Raw genomic sequence first — 18,864 nt, forward strand, 5'->3', positions numbered from 1 at the left:
TCAATTTTTTTTAATAATTGTTATAAGTGAACTGCTTTTGAAATCAAATACTTTATAAACATCCATAATAAATTATCTAAGTTTCAGACCAGTATATTATACCTATTACATTCTATCTAGTACTTCATAAACATCTATGAAATTTTCACCATACTTCATAAACAGCCATGATAAATTAAATATACTTCAATGTGCATCAGGTCACTATATTATAAATTTTGTCTAAGAGTTCTTAGTCAGCCAAGGTAGTTTCTTTATACTTCAAGCTAGTATATTAGTGATGATACATTGTATTAAATAGTTCATAAACAGTTTTTCAGAATTTGTTATACTTAAAGTTACTACATTACTATCATTGAAGCCTATAATAGTTCATAAAAGGTTCTTTAAAAACCACTGTACTTCATGACTGTATATAGTGACATTATGAGGACATAACAAGCCAAAAATTCTGGAGGAGATAGATACTCAGGCACTGAATTTGCCTAATTGTTTGAAATAGATTTTTATTAACTGAGCTGGGAATACTTTTCTTCAACATACAGAAGAAAAAAAAATGAAAGTGCTGAATGACAAGAAACTGAGATATCTACATTGTGAGGCTTCTAAAAGAAAGAAAAAACATGATCTGAACTGTATTTAACTTTGTTTTTCACTTTTATGCCCCAGTGTGAAGATATGAAAAATAAATTGACATGCAAGTGGTAGTTAGTGTAGCCACTCTTTATTAAATAGAAAGGGATGAGAGGTCTTTTTTGTCAGTGTAAAAATATATTCAAAATATAAAACTCGCAACTTCTGCTTCAACCAGATTTTTTTTGTAGGCATTTGATTCATTTTTAATTCATTGTTTAATTTGCACAACACCAGCAGTGACACTTAAAAAGAGTTCAGAGACATGAAAATTCCAATATTTTATCGATTCTTTGTACTCCTTACTTACCGATTTACTTTGTGACACCCTTTATGTTACTAGCTACGAGATAATGAGTGTATGTGTACATTCTTTAATGACATTACTTTTGACAGTGTGCTTGACCTTGATGCCTTTGAACGAACTCAAAAGGCCGAGGGTCTTGGTGTTGGTTCAGAAGGAACAGCTGGTGAGAAGAACATGCATGATACTGAATTCACATGTAAACTGTTCAGGTTCTTGCAGCTGTTATGTGAAGGGCATAACTTGGGTAAGCTGCACTGCTTTCACTTTCATTGAAAAAATAAAATATTAATACTTTAAAAAATACTTAATAAATGTTATTGGCATCTCAGCTACATTTGTATTACATGTCTTCTTTTACTGTTCTGGAAGTTGGTGAGGAAGTTTTCATATTTGTTCTATCCAGACACCAAATATTACTCCAACTGATTAAATTTATTGTAATAACCATTATTTGGTTGTGAATGAAAGTTATTAAAACAAAACAAATAATTTTAGAGGAAAAATGTTTTTGTTTGGTTCAGTCTTCTTGATGTTTATGATGTGGTCATATACTAGTTAATATCTAAGGATTCCTTTTATAAAAAAAAAGATTTACAAAAATGTTTTGCTTTCTTCTCATGTGCACATTTTTTAGTGTATTAAACTTCTTATCTATGGTAAAAAATGTTATTGCTTTCTAAATTTTGAAGTATATTTTACCCTCTTTTCCCAGAATTCCAAAACTATCTGCGAACACAGGCAGGAAACACAACCACTGTTAATGTTGTTATCAGTACTGTTGACTATTTATTGAGGTTACAGGTGAGAGATGTTTGTGTAGTCTCTTAAAAAACATTTATAATTTAACACATTAGTTATAAAATATATAAGTCAGTAAAAAATGTATTAGATAGTGTGAGTTTCTTTTTCTCTAAACCTTAGTTTAATAACTTTACTTAAATACAGCTTTAAAGGAAATTTACAAAATTGATTCCAGTACTTAAAATGAAACTCAGTTGCTACAGTTATTTGATATTTACTTGTTGGCAAAGCATCACAAAATGAAGGTCCTTCATAAATGATGCTATATATAGCATCACAAAAGTTGTTTATGCAATATTTATATAGTTTTAATGTTCATAACAAAGAGCTTATTAGCCCATCAATGAGATCCCTTCCAGCTCTCAATTATTATTATCTATTACTACTTGTGTATTAATCCAAGTTATTTTTTAATTCAGTTACATTTTCTGCCTCTTTTGCCACTAAAGGTAACTCATTCCAAAAGCCAACCACCTTGTTTGAAAAGAAATACTGTCTAAACTACAGATGACTCCTAGACTACAAAAATTTTAATTTATGACCCCTTGTCCTATTGTTTTCATTGCTAAACACAAAAGTATTTGATGGATCTATATTATCAGTACCCTTAATATTCTTAAACACCTTAATCAAACCCCCTTTTGACCCATCTCCTCTTCAGAGAAAACAAGTGTAGAGATTTTAGTTTATCCTATTAGGACAATACAGCCATCTTAGGGTACATTGTAGTGGCTCTTCTCTGAACCTTCTCCAACAATTTAATGTTTTTTTTTATGAAAGAAGCCCAAAACTGTATACTGTACATAAATGAAGCCATACAAGTGATCTATTTAATGAAACAATAATATTCCTTGTCTTATATCCAATATTTCTATATATGCTACCCAAAGTCCAATCAGTCCTAATGGTAGCTACAATACACTGTGTAGATAAGTTAAATGATTTTTCAGTCACAACATCAGGGTTTCTTTGTTTATGTTAATGTGAAATAACTCAAGTTGCTAATCACAATAAGATGTCCTGATATTGATATGCATTGAGAAGTAAACAGGTGTTGTAATTTTCACTGCTTGGTTACTTTGTTCTGATTATAGTGTATGTGTCAATCTTTAATATAAAAAATATTTGAGATTTATGAATAACAGACTATAATTAATCTTTGCTTTATATTGTCATTCCTGCTACCATTTGGTGTTCTTGGCATATCTTATAATATGTTGTACAGGAAAAAATTAAGCTTGGTGTGGGTTGCTAGTTAGCATTGCTCAGACTGTGGGTCTAAGAATTCTTGGTTCATGACCCATTGCCACAAAATCACACTATACACTTTGGGTCATGAATGACATATAAGAATGGTGATCATATCCGATTCAATGAAACAAGAGTAGCCCAAGAATTGTTGGTGAATGCTGTTAAGTAGCTTCATTCTGTCTAATATATCAGTTCAAAATTAGATAATCTTCATACAGATAGCCCTTGTGAAAGCTTCTTACATAGTTCTGATGCAAAAAACAGTGTTTACATTTAATTAAATGTATGGGCAATATGTGGTTTTATTGGTTTTTTTTAACAGTGTGACAACATTTTATTCCTTTTTCTGATTAACACAGGAATCAGTCATGGACTTTTATTGGCATTACTCCAGTAAAGAGGTCATTGACCAACCGGTAAGTGTAGATGCTTTTAGTACTTCTTTTTATTAATTAGAGTAAAAATGATTTATAGTTTTGTAGCAGAGGATGTGCAAAAAAACTATTTATTATATGTAATATAAAAACTACAGTAATTGTTATTCTGTTTCCATGAAATCTGTACAATTAAAATGTTGTTTAAAATTGGTTTTTACTTTTGTTCAGTGTTTTTTAGGATGAAGAAAAAACTTTATTTAGTAAAGTATTTAGAAGGAAGAGAATACCTAAGTCAAGATTTATGGTAGGAAGAAACATACTTGAAAGCAGGCAGGCTTTATTGTTATCTTGACTTGTTCTGTTGTAGTCTATTACTTTGTGTAATTTAGGATGTTGTTGTTGTTTTTTTTTTTTTTTTTTTACTGTTATAATCCTTCTTCTGTTTACTTAAAAGTTTATTTGTTATTGACAGGGAAAAGATAACTTCTGTAAAGCCATTACTGTTGCCAAACAGGTATTCAACACTCTAACAGAATTTATTCAGGTAAGATCTGTGTTCAGTTGAATGTGTTATTTATATGCTTTATGATATTTGCTAAGTCTATACTTATATGTAAAAGACTGGTCGTATCTAAGAAATTTAGAATTAGTTAAAACTACTATTACTTATAACATTTGGTCATTTATGCATACGACACAGAGGTACCTTTATATGCAAAAACAGCTCGTTTGGGTTGAGAAAATATTTTACGTAGAAGGTCGAAAAGGTTGTTTGCTCTTCTATGTAAAATATTTTCTCAACCCAAACGAGCCGTTTTTGCATATAAATTTCTCAACAAGTGGGTTTCTCGACATCACAGAGGTACCTCATCAAAGAATTTGTTAAACGTTATTTATTTTGCATATTTGGTAAGTTTACAGGTTGGTAATACCTTTTAAGTGTGCAAAATGGTGAAGATATCAAAATGATGTGGGTTATTTTTACCTCTGTGTATGTGTGTGTTTATGTTTCATGTAAGTTCCCTAGTGGCTGGGTGGTCAGTCTGAAGGCTTATAACATTAAATACCAGGTACTGATGCCCATGGTGGGCCTATTGCATTTAATACAAACAAAGATATTTTTACATGTAAATATTTTTATATGTTTTAATTAAACACCTTAATTCTGTTTAGTTTATAAAATTATATTTTAGTCTGTTTATGCTGTATATTTAGAAGATTTACAACTTTCAACAGATTAATATGTATCTCAGTGTAAGTTATCATCACATTTTGACTGTATTTGTTAAATATTATTTTAAATTTAAAGTAAATGCTTGAACTCTAACATAAAGATAATGAAGGTAAAAAAGGGTTTATAATTAACCACCAGAACTATTAGTTATTAAGGACCAATAACACATAAAAAAAACAACAGCTGAGACATAGAGTATTTGAGATATCTAACTTAGATATTTAAAGTGTTTGTTTGTGTAGCAAATTCAAATCCTACCCAATTTAAGTTTTTATTTTGTCAGAAAAATGGACTTAAAATACTTGGAGTTAAATAATACTCCAGCTTTTACTGTCCATATTCAAAGTTTGAAACTGTGTGTGTGTTTATTATTTAGATTTTTGTAAAGAACAAGATGCTACATAAATATTATATCACATTTTCTAGACTATTCATGTGAAAGTATTTAAGGCAGTATTTTATACAAATATTTGTTCTACTGTAGGGACCATGTCCTTTGAATCAACAGGCCTTAGCACACAGTAGATTGTGGGATGCAGTAGGTGGATTTTTGTTCCTTTTTGCCCACATGCAAGACAAACTCTCAAAGGTAAAGAAAAATGGCAAAATTAGAATTTTGTGAATGTAGATGTTATTAATCAAGTTATTGTTGTTTAAATACTATTTACTATTGTGTTTTGGTTTAAACACAAAAATTAGGTGAAATATTAGAAATCAGTAGTTCTAAAATATTTGACAAAAAAGATGTTAACTACAGACAAATTTTTTTCTTCATATTTTTCTTTATTTCTCCATTGCTTATTGCAAATTCAGAAGCCTACATCTGTCTTTTTTTTTTCTTCCACAAGTCATACTCAGAAGACTATTCTTTTAGTACCAGAACATGTCAGTTGAGCTGGAAATGGAAGATTCTCTGAAATGCTATTTATATATGTAGTGTAATACTTTAATAAAAGTTCCAATTTAAATAGGAAAAACTGGCAAATCATAAGAAACCAGCAGAGCTAAAATTATATTAAATGCAGGTGTTTTTGGTTTTTTTTCACAATAATGTTTTAGTTTTTTTGACAAATTTAATAAATATTAACACAGACATTTAAAATATTCTTGGCTTGAACCCATAAATATGGGAATGTTTGACATTTCAGTATGTAATTGATCATGGTGTTCGTTTCTAAGTTTTTGAAACATGAACTGGAGATATTTGTGCCAGTGCCAAGTTTAAAGAGTGTGGTTTATAAACATGCATTGAAGTCAATGTCACCGAACAATAACAGGACAATTTATATTAAATGAAGCTACCATTCACTCTTGGTTTCATCTTTTAGAGTGCCAGCCAGCTTGACCTGTTGACCGAGTTGCTGGAGTTACAGAAAGAAATGGTTATTATGATGCTTAGTATGCTAGAAGGTTGGTACAAGAAAGAAAACTTAAATGTCAGGATTGTTTTTGACCCTTTTAATTTCTTTTCAAAACCTAAACCCAAAATAATAATACAGAATGTCTGTAAATCATTGAGCGATTTTATCAGTTGAATAGAATGAGAATTATGTAAGAAAAATAATTTGTGTTTGTGGTATAAAAAACTAACATCTCTGGTTTGTTTGTGGCCAATGATTCAGCAAGTATGTATCCTCATATGGTCACCATTCAAGGCTTAAAGGATATCCAAGTAATAATTGAACAACCTCTGTATATATGCTAGCATCTCCAGGGGAATTAGTGCAATTTTATTGATTATTTGGGATGCAATGTTGCCGTATCCAGTGTCTTCGTCATATTTAGACAATAATTCTTCATATACCACAAACTACAACTGTTTATCTGGAGTTGTTTCTAATCTATTCAGTTAAGAAAGGGGTTCAGTAATTTATGGACATGTTATATGACACTTCTTGTGATCTCCTAAATTTTGCCATTACCAATGTAATTTGATCAGTAACTCATAAGGAAAATTAAAGGTAGATAGCAAGAAATAAATATCTTATAAACATTTGTAATTATTGTATTCAGTAATCACAGAAGTATTTATAAAACTGTGTTATTGTTAATTAAACTGCTATAGGATATACTTAATAATAAGAGATCTAATGTAAATATTATGTATTCTCTGGTAATTAACTAAAATTCATTAATAATTAATGTTGAGGTGACTAGTTAGTAAAATTCTTAGATAACTTTTAACAATAAAATTGTTTAAATGGCTTAAGTTTATACAAACAAAATACATAAATCTGTATATAATATGAAAAACAAAGGAAGATATTGATTATGATAAATACAAAATTGAAATATTGTTTAAAAGGATTTTTACACAATTAAAATAAATTTTTAAGCTAGGATTACTATCACATTTTATGCCAGCACTGCTCACTCTACACATTCAACGTAACCAAAACCCTTAAGTCCAGGAAAGTAATATTTTAGGATGTGTAAAATTAACATGTTATGTCACTATGATATTGATATTCAGTTATTTCTCATAATTAAAAGATGATTTCTGTTAGGAAATGTAATGAATGGAACTATTGGTAAACAGATGGTGGATACACTAGTAGAATCAGCCTCTAATGTAGAGGTAGGTCAGCCTGTTTGCATTTGTATTTGTATGTCATATGGACCTTATTTTGATATATAGTTTTAAATCGTTTAACATACAGAATCAGCTTTTTTTAAAAAGTCAGCTTAGTATTTTTCTATTTAACAAACTACACTAATATGAAGTGTTTTTGGAATAAATTGAAGTTTTCCAAGTTAAAGTGTGAGTTAAAGGATTTAATGTTTTTTAAAAGAAATATTCAAACTCCTATACACAGAATTATAAAGGTTGTAGATACAAAGTTGATTTATTTTATCTGTTGTCTGTTAAAAACTTATATTTTATCATATTTTGATATTTAAGTTTGAAATATGTTGGGATTGAGTTGTGTATTTGTTTATGATTTTATTATTACATTTCACCAAATGTGTTCATCAGTACTTTACTACTGTTGATTTCAGAAGTGCTCTTTTGATTGATGTGTATCCCTTGTATATCTTATGTCTGTCTGCATGAAAATCAAATTATGAAAGTAATATCTGTTTATTTGGAGTAAATGAAAGCAAGTTGATCATTGGGTCTTTTGCCGGTGATGTATTTTGTCTTATTCTGAATCTGAATATAAAATGACTAGAGAAACAGATAATCTTTTGCAAGCTACAGACTTTATATGTACATGATTACTTGCTCTTTAATTATTCAGCATTGACAATAAACTTTTTGATATTAAATTCTATAACCAGTAGATGCATCAGTAGGCTTAGTTACTAGAAATGTAACACTTTTTGGTTACATCATCAGTGCAGAAGTGACATATGATGCTGTGTTTTGATCTTAGCCTATTCATTACAGTTGTCACCTGTGTGGGCCAGATGTTTTGTTTTTTTTCTGTACATTGTATCTGAACTGTATATGGGTCTTAATTGACATAATGAAGGATACTAACAAGAAAAAACAAAAAACGATTGACCAATTATTCAGTAAAGATGTTTGGTTGGATGAAAAATGCCTTAGTGCTCGTAAGTACTCCTCAAAGAAAATAATAGTCCAACCCATATATGTAACAGCTGCAGTGAATGGGTTAAATATTAAATTTATTTTTTTCATTAAAGATTAATAAATAATTTTTTTGCAGGAAACGTTCTTTCTTTATGACTATACAAAATTCACAAGTTGTTAATATTACACTTTTCAAGGCTGTAATAAAAGGTATATACTATATCACATATACACTGCTGGCCAAAATCTTAAGACCAGTGAACATAAAGAAAAAATATGCAATTTGCATTGTTAGACTCAACCACTTATTTGAGTAGAGCTTCGAAAGATGAAAATAAGAAAAGTTAAAAATAAAAAACGTTTTTAGCATTTAATAAGAAAAATGTGAACACTATGAAATTAGCCTGAATACTAGCTGGTCAAACGTTTAAGACCATACCAAAAAGAAGTTCTAAACAGGGTAGGAAATGCTCAAGAAGAGGTCTCAGTAGTGAGTTACATGGCCATCATTGCAAATAACTTCAAACATTCGCTTTGGCATGGTCGATGTAAGCGTTTGCAGAAGGCTGGCTGGAATGTTTTTCCAAGTGGTGAAGATGGCTTCACGAAGATCATGCACTGTTTGGAATTGACGTCTATTTCTATAGACTTCCCTTGCCATCACCCACAAACATTTTTAATGGGGTTCAGTTTGGGCGAACATGCTGGATGGTCCAAAAGAATCACATAATTCACCATGAAAGTCCTTTGTCCTGTGGGCATTGTGGATTGCAGCGTTGTCCTGCTGAAAGATCCAGTCATTTCCACACAAGAGAAGGCCTTCAGTCAATAAGGGTGTTCTCTCCAACATGCCAATGTAGCTAGCTGCTGTTTGACGCCCCTGTATAACCTGAAGCTCCATTGTTCCATGGAAGGAGAAAGCACCCCAGATCATAATGGAACCTCCTCCCCTGTGTCATGTAGAAAATGTCTCTGGTTGGATATCCTTATCGTGCCAGTAACGTTGGAAGCCATTTGGACAATCCAGGTTAAATTTTTTCTCATCAGAGAACAAAACCTTCTTCCACTTTTTTACCTCTCATGTTTGATATTCCTCAGCAAAGTTTAACCAAGCTGTTTCGTGGTGTAGAAGGAGGTGTGGCCTTTGAAGATGTTTATGGTTTGTAAAGCCTTTCTCTTGTAGATGCTGTCTTATCGTTCTTGAGTTGCATTCTGCGTTCGTAAGGGCCTTAATCTGGTTCGATGATTGACTGATGTCTTGCCGGAGAACCCATTGAATCCTTCTGCTCAACGCTGGCAAAATTTTCTTGGGCCGACCACTTGAAATTCTCGTGCCATATCCCTCAGGGCCTTTTAAGAAATTTGCAACAGCAGTTTTACTATACTTAATTTCACTAGTAACGGCACATTGAGAGAGACCTTGCTTTTGTAGCTCGACAATTCTGCCATGTACAAACTCTGTCAACTTTTTCACCTTTGCCATGTTTTTATCCAATGTAACACAAGAGATGTAAGTAGAAGATGTTGACAACGCTAATGCTTGAACACAAATGACTAAATTTCATTAAGTATTTACTGATTAATGCTTTGTTTCAGTATGGTCTTAAACTTTTGACCAGCTAGTATTTAGGCTAATTTCATAGTGTTCACATTTTCCCTATTGAATGCTAAAAAAGTTTTTAATTTTTATTTTTCCTTATCTTATTTTGATCTTTCGAAGTTCTACTCAAATAAGTGATTAAGTCTAACAATGCAAAATGCATATTTTTTCTTGATGTTCATTGGCCTCAAGATTTTGGCCAGCAGTGTATATATGTATGTTATTGTTCTATAAGGATGACATACATGTGACCATGGCAGTGGTCTGGATGGAATATATAAAAATACTTGAATTGTAGAGGTGAAAATCTGAGTACATGGTCATAAATAATTTCTCAAAATGTTCATTTACTAATTTTCACATGAAATGTGTCATCAGTTATTCTGTACCACCTTAATCACTTAATTTACACTTTTTAACCCATTTTACATTTTTACACTCATATATCCATCATTCTTCTTAAGATTTATCTTCAAATTAATAATGTTGACTAATTTGTAAGTTTATTTATTTATGGCCTTTAGGTTATTGGATTGACAAACACATTGGGTACTTTTTAAAACTAAACTTTGTGCACTTATTCAAGGATATAATGAGATTCATGTGTGCTCCTAAAAGTATTTTCAAATAAAAAATTGTGGAATAAACTAAATATTATGCATATAGCTCACGTTTTAATATAAAGTCAGTAGAGTAATGAATTTTTGATTCTATGTCCTGTTTAAGTAAAGGATAATATTTCTACTGAATCCATGAAACTAAAGTTAAATTGAATTTATGACATTCGTGGTGAACACCTATCTACAGAAACTGAGGTGTTGCAGAAGGAACATCCCAGTTTCACCAACTTGCTTGTTTTATTCCAAAAATACATCGTTATGTATTGTGTTAGTGCTGAACTTTGTGTTGTTTATTACTTAAGTGAATAAAAGACATTTTTAAGCAAATGTTTTTAGATATAAACTTTAAAGAATTTCATAAGCTTTTGTGTTTTAGAGATGAAAGATTGGCTGACAGTTTCTGTAGAAATGTAAAGTAGTGATCTAACACTAGTGGTCTTTTTGTAACTAACAATTAAATGAAATAAACATTTGAAATATAAAATATTTTTTTATAATAATATGATTCATGTTTACATAAGTCAAAAACATCTGTGTGGTTAGTTGTAACTCTTTGAAGTTTGAGGGCATGAACATTTTGTAGATTAGAAAATAAACTTGTCCGAGTTTCATTAGAAATTACATAATGTAAACTATACATGTTCCTTGCTATTTTACATGATGTTTTTAGGTTTTTCAACCAGTATTTCCTCATGTTCCCTATAATTATCACCAGGAGAAGTTATACAGCTTTCTGCACTCTTTCTGCCTTCCCAGTGTTTGTGGATCTCATGTTTTACCTGGTAGTATTTTCCTGGCTGTCATATTCCTTTACAGGGAAGTCAACTATACACTACTTGTTTGACTGTCAAATCTGTATTGTTTTGCCATTTTTTCTTAAGTACTTCACAGTTCCTTCATATTAAATAATTTCATTTTGTTTCAAAATTCTGCAGACATCAGCAACTTATGCTTTAATTTCACAACTGTTGTCACGTCATGCTTCTGTGGGCTTAGCATCCTCTACGGTATGCAAAAAAACAATGTGTTTTTTTGCTGTTACCTGTAAAAGGAAGCATGTTTTTTTATTAAAGTGCAGACCATTTTCTCCTGCTTATAAATTACCTTTTGCAAAAACAAAACAAATTTTATCCTTTAATTTGTCTGAATTTTTTAGAGAAAAAACACATGATGGATTCATTTTATAAACATTTATATTTTGTTAGTGCTATGAAAAACTCCTTCAGGAGAATCACACATGTACTGTTGTGACAGTTCTGTCTTATCACTTCACTGTTACATTTTATATGTCACCAAATCATGCTCCTATAAAGCACTTAACACATTTTCTTCTTACACACTTGTTCTTGGTAGTTTTGTTGAAAACCTTCCCATAAAGCTTTATCTTAAGGTATGTGTTGATTGGTTTATGTAGTAAAATCGCAAAGTGATTTGTGTCCAAAGTCTTACCACAGTCACGTTTTCCAACCAAACTGTATAAATCCTGTGCTAGGGAAATGTATCAATTTTTCGTCTAAGGAAATATTTCCATTATCGTGAAATAGTTCTAGATTGTTCCAGATGTTTTATTGAGAATTAGGAAGTGACTTAATTAAACTACACCCACAGATTATCCTACGGTTCTTCAATATGTTCCTGAAGTTGACGTCACTCATCACTTCGCCTACTTTCTTGGTGAGATTCCTTTAAATGTTTGGGTGCAGACAAGCTGTCATTCCACTCCTGTTTCTTGCTTCAACATCTTTAATTAGTTTTTTTACATGTTGAACTTAAGAAAACTGACAAACTAACTTGGTCTCTTGATACAGTATTTAAGCTCAATATATTAGTAACTTTTCAAAACTAACAGCATCTTTGACTGATGCATGGTGATAAAAAGTAATTATGTGAATGATGCCAACCTCCAGTAACATTCTTAATTCCTCTTTTCAACATGCGAAACTTACTTTTCTTGAGTCTACTCACCTTCACTATTCTTTCTAAGTGCTTCTCAAAGTCCTGCTTTCTTCTCTAATAGTTTTTTTTTTACCTTTAACTACCAGTTGTATGATTGACAAATTGAAACTGTTTATTCAGCCAGTTGGTTGTCATCACAGATCTCCACTCATCTCTTTTACTTTTCAGGCTGCCTGTTGCTGCAGTGTTGCAATTTGTTGAACTTGTTCAATTTTTCACTTTTGTTGCTTGATATATTTCTTTCCTTTTTTAATTTGTCTTGTTGCTTGTTGTCTTGCACGTTTTTGAGTATAGAAGATCCTGAAGTTCTTTGACATGTTTCTCAAGCTACAAGAACTCACGGCCTCTTCATCATTTCAGGTAATGAAGATTACATGATTTGTGAGAGATCCAACTTTTATTTTATTTACTGAACTGTTCTTGTCAGTTAGAGATAGAAAGATAGTGATGAGATGTTGTTTTTTAAATTCAGTTTTGAATTTTTTTTCTTAGTATGTTAACTGTTAAAATGATTGGAAATATTTCATATTTACAGATGCTATGAGTTCTTAACAAACAAAAATTGAAATAAATTAGAAGTACAAATGGTTAATTATAAAATCTTTTTTGTCAATATGATTTGAAAATTTAAATAAAAATACATTTTGGGAATAGTGGCTCATAAAAATAATTAAAAAAACAATTGGTATAAAATCATAAATTTCATAAAATTTTAAAAGGACAAAAAAGAAGCCCATTAAGGATGTCTCTTCCAGCTACCAACTATAATCACTCCTTTACTACTCATGTATTCATTCAGTCTTTTCCTGAATTTAATCACATTTTCTGCCTTTACCATCCTTGAAGGCATTATATTTCAAAAGCCAACCACCCTGTTTGAAAAGTAATACTGTGATGACTCCTATGTTGGCAAGGTTGTAGTTACTATAAGAAAAGCATGCACACACACATATGTGCCAAGGTTGTAAAGGGAATAATACTGTTGATGCATTATCTGTTTTCATATTTAACAGTGACAGTAGTAGTACTAGGGGACACAAGTATGAATTTTGGCAGGGTAGGAGTCTTCCTCAGTTAAGACATTTTTATTTTTCTAACTGAGTGGTTGGAATAAGTTATCTTCAGATGTTGTATAGGTAGTAAATTTAAATGAATATAAAACCTGGTTTTAAGTTTGTTTCTTTAAGTTAATTTAGTTTAAAGTGCAGAACAGCTGAGATGGACCAATAGGTCCCATTTTGTTGAAAAATGTTATGTTATTTTAGTCTTTCTTCATTGGACAATCCCACCATCCTAGATATCATCCTTGTGGTTCTTCTCTGAGGAATGGAGACAAAAACTGTCCACAGTACTTTAAATGAGGCCTTACAAATGATCTGTATAGTGAAACAATAATATCCATTGTTTTGTATTCAGTATTTCTATAGATGCTACCCAAAATTCCATTAACCCTATAGCTAGCTACAATACACTGTTTAGATGACTTAAGTGATTTTTATATCACAACACCGATAATACTTTTTGTAAAAATCTACATGTATTATCTTACATTCAGGATAATTAAACATCATCTTCTGCGTATTGGCCCAGTGTATCAAATGATCTAAATCTCCCTGTAAATCTGCAGCATCTTTAATACAATTAGGCACCCCACAAATCTTAATGTTATTTGCAAACTTCAGAATTTTGTTAGTCATTTCAGAGGCAATATCATTAATATAAATTGCAAACAACAGAGAACCAGCTCAGAGCCCTGAGACACACTGTGTGTAGCTGTGATCCAGTCAGATCTAACTGTATTTGTTACTACTCTCCAGTCTCATAACATTCCCCACCCCCACCCACAGATTTAATTTTTGTAACAAGTCTTTTGTGAGGCACTTTATCAGATACTTTTCAAAAATCAACAAATTTGCAGAAAAGTTTTTCATATAGGTAGACCATACTCTAATATATTTTAAACTCTATTCCACAGAAGAAATGTTCATTATTTTTAAAGCACAAGAAACTTCACATAAATACTTAGTGGTCATTTTGATAGTGTTTGTCAAAATATACATTATTAACTTCTTGCACAAGAAATTTTCATTATACAACTCAAATTATTGTTTGTAATTAATATTTTATTAGTCTTGCTGTATTTCAGTTTATTTATATAAACAGTCTGTAGTATCATTTATGGCACCTTTTCAGAGCTGAAGTTTATATATTAGACCAGGAAGTTTTCATAAAAATAAAAAATCTGACTACATAACTATAATACTGTGAAAAGGTTTTTAGACACAATACTTTGTTTAATATTGTATGAGTTCCCTATTGTGGCTTACTTGTATTAAGTGGTAATGTTTAATACGTGAGTTTCGTTAATTGAACAGGAGATTGATACTAAAAGAAATGGATGGATTACACCAAAAGAATTTGAGAAATCAATGGAACAACAAAAAATTTACACTCGGTAAGTCACAACTTACAAGTATAACAGATAATGAGGACTAATTGGACTTTATATGAGAGATTTTTCTGATCATGTGCTTCTTTTAAGAGAACTTCCTTTATCAACACACGTGTTAATTTCATGGATTAACTGAACCATATATGAATGATTTTCCTGATCTTGTGCTGTCTTCAGATGCATTTCATCCATCATTCTGATGGTCGTGATTGTATGCTATAGCCCAACACTGCAACTTCCATTATAAAAACCATCTGTAAAAGGTATTAATTATGCATCTTGACAAATGTCATACTGAATGTTACGTATTATAATTTCTCCTGGATGAGTCTCTGATTTATTATGTTGTTTATTATGATTTCAAATAACTGGAACTTTGAACTTAGAAGTTAATTGAATGTTGATATATATCAAAATTATGATACACACAATTTTCTTTCTTAACACAAGTATATTTTAATATACAAACAACAGTACCATTTATAATGTCAGTTATTATAAATAATGATTTATATACAAAAGTTTTACAAACTTACAAACAATACCATGTCTTCTATCTGGTCTGGAACTGAATATTTTATTGATGGTTCACATTGAATGATTTAATTCGATGTTGATACACAAGTACGATTTACTTGATGGGAAGCTATCCAGCTCTGTTCTTGGTTGGCCTTATGCTGTTTACAAGTTAACTTTTCACCAAGGAAGGTAACTAATGTTCTCGTAGATATATTAATGTCTGAAGTTAATTCTTTGAAGTTTAGTGATTTGTAATGTTCGAAATCTACAAATGTTCCCAGTCTAGCATCTGTAGTTTTCTAATTGATAAGCATGTATCACAATTATAGTTTCCACGGTATATAGTATAATAACTTCAGCAAACCAACAATATATAAAACTGTCTCTCTGTGTTACATTTATTACCTTTTATAAATTTTAAGTCAAGGTTTTCAAAAGCTCAGTTGGCAACAATACTGGAAACCACTAGTATGTTACATAGACACAGGGTACATTGCTTATTCTTGCACTTAAGAATCTTCTACAAATTTAGAGAATAGGCAGGGCTTTCACAACACATATTTAAAAATATTCTTAACTAAATCATAAAGCTTTAATGGCCAGTTTTGATGTAATCTCCCTCTTCACAGAAGTCTCAATGACTGAAGCCTGCAAGATAGTTTTAGAACTTTATATCCAATACCCCAATCCATTGATACACATCCCCACAACCAATTAGTAACCCTTATAGAATTCACTACCACCAAAACTAACTTTATGTTTGATAACCAAAACTACCTACAAATAAATGGCCCAAGTATGGGGAATCCCATGTTACCAGTTCTAGCCAACATTTCTATGACATAGATTGAATTGCATGCTATCAATTCAGCCTTACACCCACCACTATACTGGTACAGGTATGTTGTTGATACAATTGCTGGATTCACATCTATACAACACATGCTTAGTTTTTTCAGTCACATTAACTGGATACACCCCAACATTAAGTTCACCTGTGAACAGGAAAAAAACTAACCAAATAGCATTTCTTAATCTCAAAATCACCCATACTGGATTATACATTCCCTGGGACTCAGCACTTGAAATGAAACAAAAACTCATCATTTGAAGAAACCAAAGAAACACAGCCACAAAACTATGCTCACTCTATAAAATTAACGATGAAATCAACAAAATAAAACAACACTTCATTAACATCAACAAATTTCCTCAAAAAAAAGTGGAAAAAATTATACGCACACACTTAGACCAACAACAAACAAACAACAATAAATCCCAAGATACAACAAACGACAAAACCTTGTACTACTGCATACCATATGTTCCCAACATCAACGAAAAAATAACCAACATTTGGAAAAAAACTAGTAACAAAACACAACATTCCAGTAAACACCAAGTTTATTCAAAAACCAGGTACAAAACTAAAGTCTATACTGTGTAAAAATTGCACTGACAAACACAACACCAACATAATTTATAAAATACAATGCAACAACTGCCACAACTTCTATATTGGAGAAACAAGTAGAAAAATGAAAACTAGGTTCAAAGAACACAAAAATCACTTTCACACGTTTTCGAACACTGCAAATCAAATAAACACAACATAACCATAGAAACACCCCAGATATTAAGTAGGGAAACAAATTTAAACAAATGCAAAATCAAAGAAGCCCTACTTATACAGCAACTAAAACCAAAATTAAACCAATATAAAGGAACACCTTTATACCTATACTAATTAATAACCTAACATCCACCTGCAACACACCCTACAATCTGGTACCCTTTTATACTTTCGCCCCTAAGGCGTATCTGTCAACAGTCACATTCAAACATACTCTCTTTCTTAACCTGAAGGTGACCTAGGAAGGTCAAAGCATTGTTCTCTCCTTATCAGTAAAAGTGTTAATGCCCATACCAGCCGTTCTGAAATATATTTTTATTTCAAGTGGGTTTCTCGTCATCAAGAATAAGTTATACGAAGTCCTGAATACATAGTTAACTAAAACAAACATCAATATAAAAATATATATACATTAGTAAATCCGATACAACATTAGTTTCCAAGATTACATTTAAGGGACTCAAAGCATGAAAGCCCATTAAAGCTGCATGGGTAAATGAATGGGTCGCTGTAATTTCAGTGTATTTGGGCCATGCCTGATTAAAACAGCCATTGATTGTTTGGAAGTCTGTGATCCTTTGGCTTGTGAGCTTTCATCAGCAAATAATTCTTGTTTATTATCTTGTTAAGAGAAAAAGGAGGTATAATCAACTTCATTATACAGACTTTGTAGATCAGAGTTTTGTGTTTGTTATTTTCAATCCATAGTCTTCATTTAATAATTTAAGAGAGTTGCTCTGGTTGGCTTATTGGGTGGGTTTAGAGATGGTTGTTTTCCTAAACATTGCATTGAATGAGTTTCAATTTGTGTTTACAAGCAGAACATTAAAGATTATCTCTTTTGAAATTTTTTCTACATAATTTAACATTTTTATTACACATACAGTACTGTGCTAAAGTGTTAGGACAAGATAATATTTTGCTATTCTTTCTATTTTATGGGGCTACTTCTTCCATGCCATTACAGAATGTAAATTTCAATACTGTGGTAATGCTTCATTGATCTGTGTTGACAATTGAATGAGCCAGGGTGAGAATACTTAACGTTCTTTGGAATTCCCATATACTTGTACCAAGAGAATGTCATGATGGTCCTGCTTGAATGAACATGATGATCACATTTAGAGACTGAAATAATTGTCATCATACTCCATGTAGTGTCATAAATATGTAGAGAGATAATCTATCATATGAAACTGGTATATACTAGAAGAAATCATTTTAATAGCACTTCACAAACAAACCTTGATAAAAACTGTGTTTAACATTATATGTACCTTGTTTTATTGTCATGCCACAGCCTAGAAAATATAGAGAATTTTCATTAGTGTAGAGAGTTTGCATAAAAGCTTTATGTAATGCTGGATGGAAAAATTGTTGCAGACTTGAAATGCTCCCCAAACACTGTCAGATATCTTCTAGATCGTGAGATTAAGATTTGAAAATAGGTAAGGAGGAGGTAGAACACCTAAACTCAATGATACTAATGTTAAGTATCTTCATTTATTCAGCCTTCAGGATGGAAGGAAGATCTCACTGATCTCAAGCATGAGATAAACAACCATGTACCAAATGACAAAAAGTGTCCAGATCAACAGATTTGAGAAGATTCAACAATAATGGAATATTTGGTCATGTAGCAGCTTAAAAAAAATTTATTTTGATCTCCAAATATTGTCAAGGCACTGAATTTACTAAAAAGTACAAATATTGAACTGTTGATGATTGGAAAATTGTTTTATGGATGGATGAGTCCAATTTTGAAATATCTGGTTCAAAGCATCAGTCTTATGTTTGGCAGAAGAAAGGTGAAAGACACGTCAATGCACACCACCTACCATGAAGCAATGTGGTGTTTTGAGGATGTTTATTCTGCTGGGGCAGCAGGAAGTATTTGCAAATAGATGGAATAATAGACCAGTGAAACTGCCATTGGATACTGA

General features: G+C 31.4%; 1 protein-coding gene across 11 annotated transcripts in view; it reads left to right on the forward strand.

Moving 5' to 3' along the window:
* The window catches only part of LOC143226567 (ryanodine receptor-like), a 250,771-nt gene that overhangs the window by 202,622 nt on the left and 29,285 nt on the right, over positions 1-18,864 (forward strand). For 7 of the 11 annotated variants that reach the window (XM_076457710.1, XM_076457699.1, XM_076457701.1 and 4 more), the window contains 9 exons: positions 1,030-1,184; positions 1,653-1,741; positions 3,352-3,408; positions 3,842-3,913; positions 5,088-5,192; positions 5,932-6,013; positions 7,111-7,181; positions 12,612-12,677; positions 14,693-14,772. In XM_076457710.1, the coding sequence (XP_076313825.1) occupies positions 1,030-1,184; positions 1,653-1,741; positions 3,352-3,408; positions 3,842-3,913; positions 5,088-5,192; positions 5,932-6,013; positions 7,111-7,181; positions 12,612-12,677; positions 14,693-14,772 (777 nt within the window). Of the gene's footprint in view, positions 1-1,029; positions 1,185-1,652; positions 1,742-3,351; positions 3,409-3,841; positions 3,914-5,087; positions 5,193-5,931; positions 6,014-7,110; positions 7,182-11,969; positions 12,036-12,611; positions 12,678-14,692; positions 14,773-18,864 lie in introns of all 11 variants that reach the window. The other 4 variants (XM_076457700.1, XM_076457702.1, XM_076457705.1 and 1 more) reach the window with 1 other exon arrangement.

The sequence above is a fragment of the Tachypleus tridentatus genome, chromosome 9 (assembly GCF_004210375.1).
Source record: "Tachypleus tridentatus isolate NWPU-2018 chromosome 9, ASM421037v1, whole genome shotgun sequence".
Lineage (NCBI taxonomy): Eukaryota > Metazoa > Arthropoda > Merostomata > Xiphosura > Limulidae > Tachypleus > Tachypleus tridentatus.